General features: G+C 61.8%; 1 protein-coding gene across 1 annotated transcript in view; it reads left to right on the top strand.

Moving 5' to 3' along the window:
- Positions 1–121: 121 nt before the first annotated feature.
- The window catches only part of ANKZF1 (ankyrin repeat and zinc finger domain containing 1), a gene marked incomplete at its 5' end in the record, with an annotated part of 3446 nt that continues 907 nt past the window's right edge, over positions 122–2660 (top strand). The window contains 7 exons of the mRNA XM_008946999.1: positions 122–344; positions 526–627; positions 824–1003; positions 1118–1234; positions 1601–1865; positions 2310–2421; positions 2544–2656. Of these exons, the coding sequence (XP_008945247.1) occupies positions 122–344; positions 526–627; positions 824–1003; positions 1118–1234; positions 1601–1865; positions 2310–2421; positions 2544–2656 (1112 nt within the window). The remainder of the gene's footprint in view (positions 345–525; positions 628–823; positions 1004–1117; positions 1235–1600; positions 1866–2309; positions 2422–2543; positions 2657–2660) is intronic.

Raw genomic sequence — 2660 nt, 5'->3', positions numbered from 1 at the left:
GTCAACTCCAGAAGGGGTTGGGGCCCAACTGAGGCTGCTTAGTCCTGGGTTTGTCCCTGCTCCAGGTCTGCCTGCGCCCACATGGTGTCCTCAGGACCCCGTGGTGCTTCTTCCTCCTCAGGATATTCAGGAGCTGCTGGCAGCCTGGGCGCAGCACCTGAAGGAAGCTCAGCGCATCTTCCTCCGTGCTCCTCGTCACAACCGTGCATTGCTCTTTGGCGGCAAGAACCCGCCCCTCACCTGGGGCGACCCTCGTGTCTGCCACATCCCCCTGAGTACCCGCAGAGCCACCCTGCGAGAGGTGCTGCGAGTCCATGCTGTGCTGGCCAGTCTGCAGGTGTATGGTGAGTCAGCCTGGCTCCCGTGGGTCAGAGCAGGCGAGGTGATGCAGCCCCTTGTGTAATCCCTTGCGTGTTTGGGGTTGCTGCCCTATGGGGTTAAGGTGCCAGCTCTCTAGCCTTCAATTCTGGAGATGTGGGGCGATCCTTGTGCCCAGGCAATGACAGGAGCACCTTTGCTGCCCAGGGAAGGACACGCCGCTGGAGGACATTACTGGGTCCCCCCAGAAGGGCTGGCAGAAGAGGCGGCGAAAAGCAGAGATGGAACCCCCACAGGAAGACACACATGGTGAGTCAAGCCATGGAGCAAGCAGAGGAGTCTCGTGTTAGGGCACGGGACCAGATCTGCAGCTCTGGGACAGGGCCTGGCACCACAGTGGGGATCTGCAGCACATGGCCTTGCCTTGCCTTGTGCTGGCCAGGAGAAGGGCAGGTTGTGCTTGGCTGAGAGCCCCAGGTGATTTGTGTGGTGTGGGGGGCCTCAGCCCCTGTCTTATCACCTCTCTCAGCCCCAGAAGAGGAAGAGGAGGATGAGGAGGGAAGCCCTGCAGGTGAACTGGAGACCGTGGAAGTGACTCTGGGGACCTTGCACCTGCAGGAGTTTGAAGCAATGCCCAAGCGAAACCGCAAGAAAAGGAAGAAGAGGGACAAGAAGGTGGAGAAAGGTGAGGGGAAAGAACTGGTCAGGGTCAGTGTAGGAGGGCATTGAGGAAAGGACTGCCATGGCTGAGGTGCAGGCGGGCCCCAGCCCTCTTCCTCACCACGAGCTTTCCGTGCAGGGCCCCGTGCCGAAGAGACGGGAAGCTGCGGTACCCGGTGCGGGCAGCCTGGCCTGGAGCTGGCGATAGAGCTGCAGGGGGAGGCAGGGACTGAGCCACTCCCCTGGGGAGATGGAGGTAGGAGGCATTGGGGACTGGGCCGGGTGTGTGGGCGGCTTTGTAGCGGGGTGAAGAGCACGTTGTCAGGCAGGCATCCAGAGCAGCAAGCGAGCTGTGCGTCCAGAGCAGTACCTCTGAACCAGGGTGTGGGCAGTGCCACGCTGAGCCAGGCCTGCTGGGGGGGATTGGAGCAGGCCTCATCTCGGGAGAGGGCTCGGCTGCTGCCAGCACCACCCAGCAATGCATGTTGTCACAGACTCTGAAGGTGCCGGACATCCTGCAGTGCCAAAATCCATCCAGAGGGACAATGCTTTAACTGTGCTCTGCGTGTTTCTCGGTCAGACCAGGGAGCCATCAGACTTCGCTCCTGTTCTTCCCTCACAGGAGATCCTCGGACCCAGCTCCGTGACGCCCTGTTCACCGCCTGCAAAACAGGGGATGTGGGGATGCTGCGGCACCTCTTGAGCATGCCAGAGAGCGGGGACCTGCTTGAGGACGAGGAGGGCACACGGCCCCTGGATATGCCCTGCTCCCTGCTCAGCCAGCCTGTAGATGAGCATGGCTGCACCCTGCTTCATGTGGCAGCTCAGGCGGGGAAGGCCGAGGCCGTGTCCCTGCTGCTGGAGGCAGGGGTGGACCCTGCCCTCAGGTAAGGCTGCAGGGTGCCCAGGTGCTGTTGAACACGGCCCCTGTTATAGGAGCCCCACAGCTCCCTCCTGTCTCTGCCACTGGCATCCTGGGATGGCCCAGGTTGGCCTCTCCCAGCCGGGATGTCTGGGTTTGTTATGGGAGGCCTAAGGGCCGAACCATGGTCCTCTCTGCCTCCCTGGTCTGGCACAGCAGCAAGCGGATGCTGCCCCCAAGTTCTCCCAGGTTTATTGGTAAATAGTTCAGAGGGTAGGGATGAATCCACCCTTTACAGGGCTATTGAGATGCAAAAAGGGGATATGGGAGATTCTGCTATAGGGATAAGCGACTTTCCTCTCGCTGGCTGCGGTACCCATCGGACATCCCTGGGAAGTTTCTGGGCTCGCAACCTGGTGGGACACAGGCGGTAAGATGGCAGGGTGAGCTGGTCTTCCTTGTCTTGCAGAGACGGGCAGGACAGGACCCCCTACTGCGTCTCTGCTGACAAACCAACGCGCAATGCCTTCCGTAAGTTCATGGTGGACCACCCAGACAAGTATGACTACAGCCGTGCCAAGGTGTGTTCCCGACCTCTGCCCTCGCCCTCCACGGGCTGGGGGACACAGAGCGAAGCGCCCCTCGCCCGCTGGTGCCGTTGCCCCCGGCTCAGTGGGAGATGCTGACTGCCCTCTGCCCGCAGGTGCCGGGGCCGCTGACGCAGGAGATGGAGGCCAGGAAGCTGGAGAAGAAGCGGGCACAGAAAGCCCAGCGGAAGCAGCGGGAGCAGGCGCAGCGGGAGGAGCGGCAGCGCTGGGAG

This window comes from Merops nubicus, unplaced genomic scaffold (assembly GCF_000691845.1).
Source record: "Merops nubicus isolate BGI_N331 unplaced genomic scaffold, ASM69184v1 scaffold27729, whole genome shotgun sequence".
NCBI lineage: Eukaryota > Metazoa > Chordata > Aves > Coraciiformes > Meropidae > Merops > Merops nubicus.
This window is presented reverse-complemented; position numbering and strand designations above follow the sequence as displayed.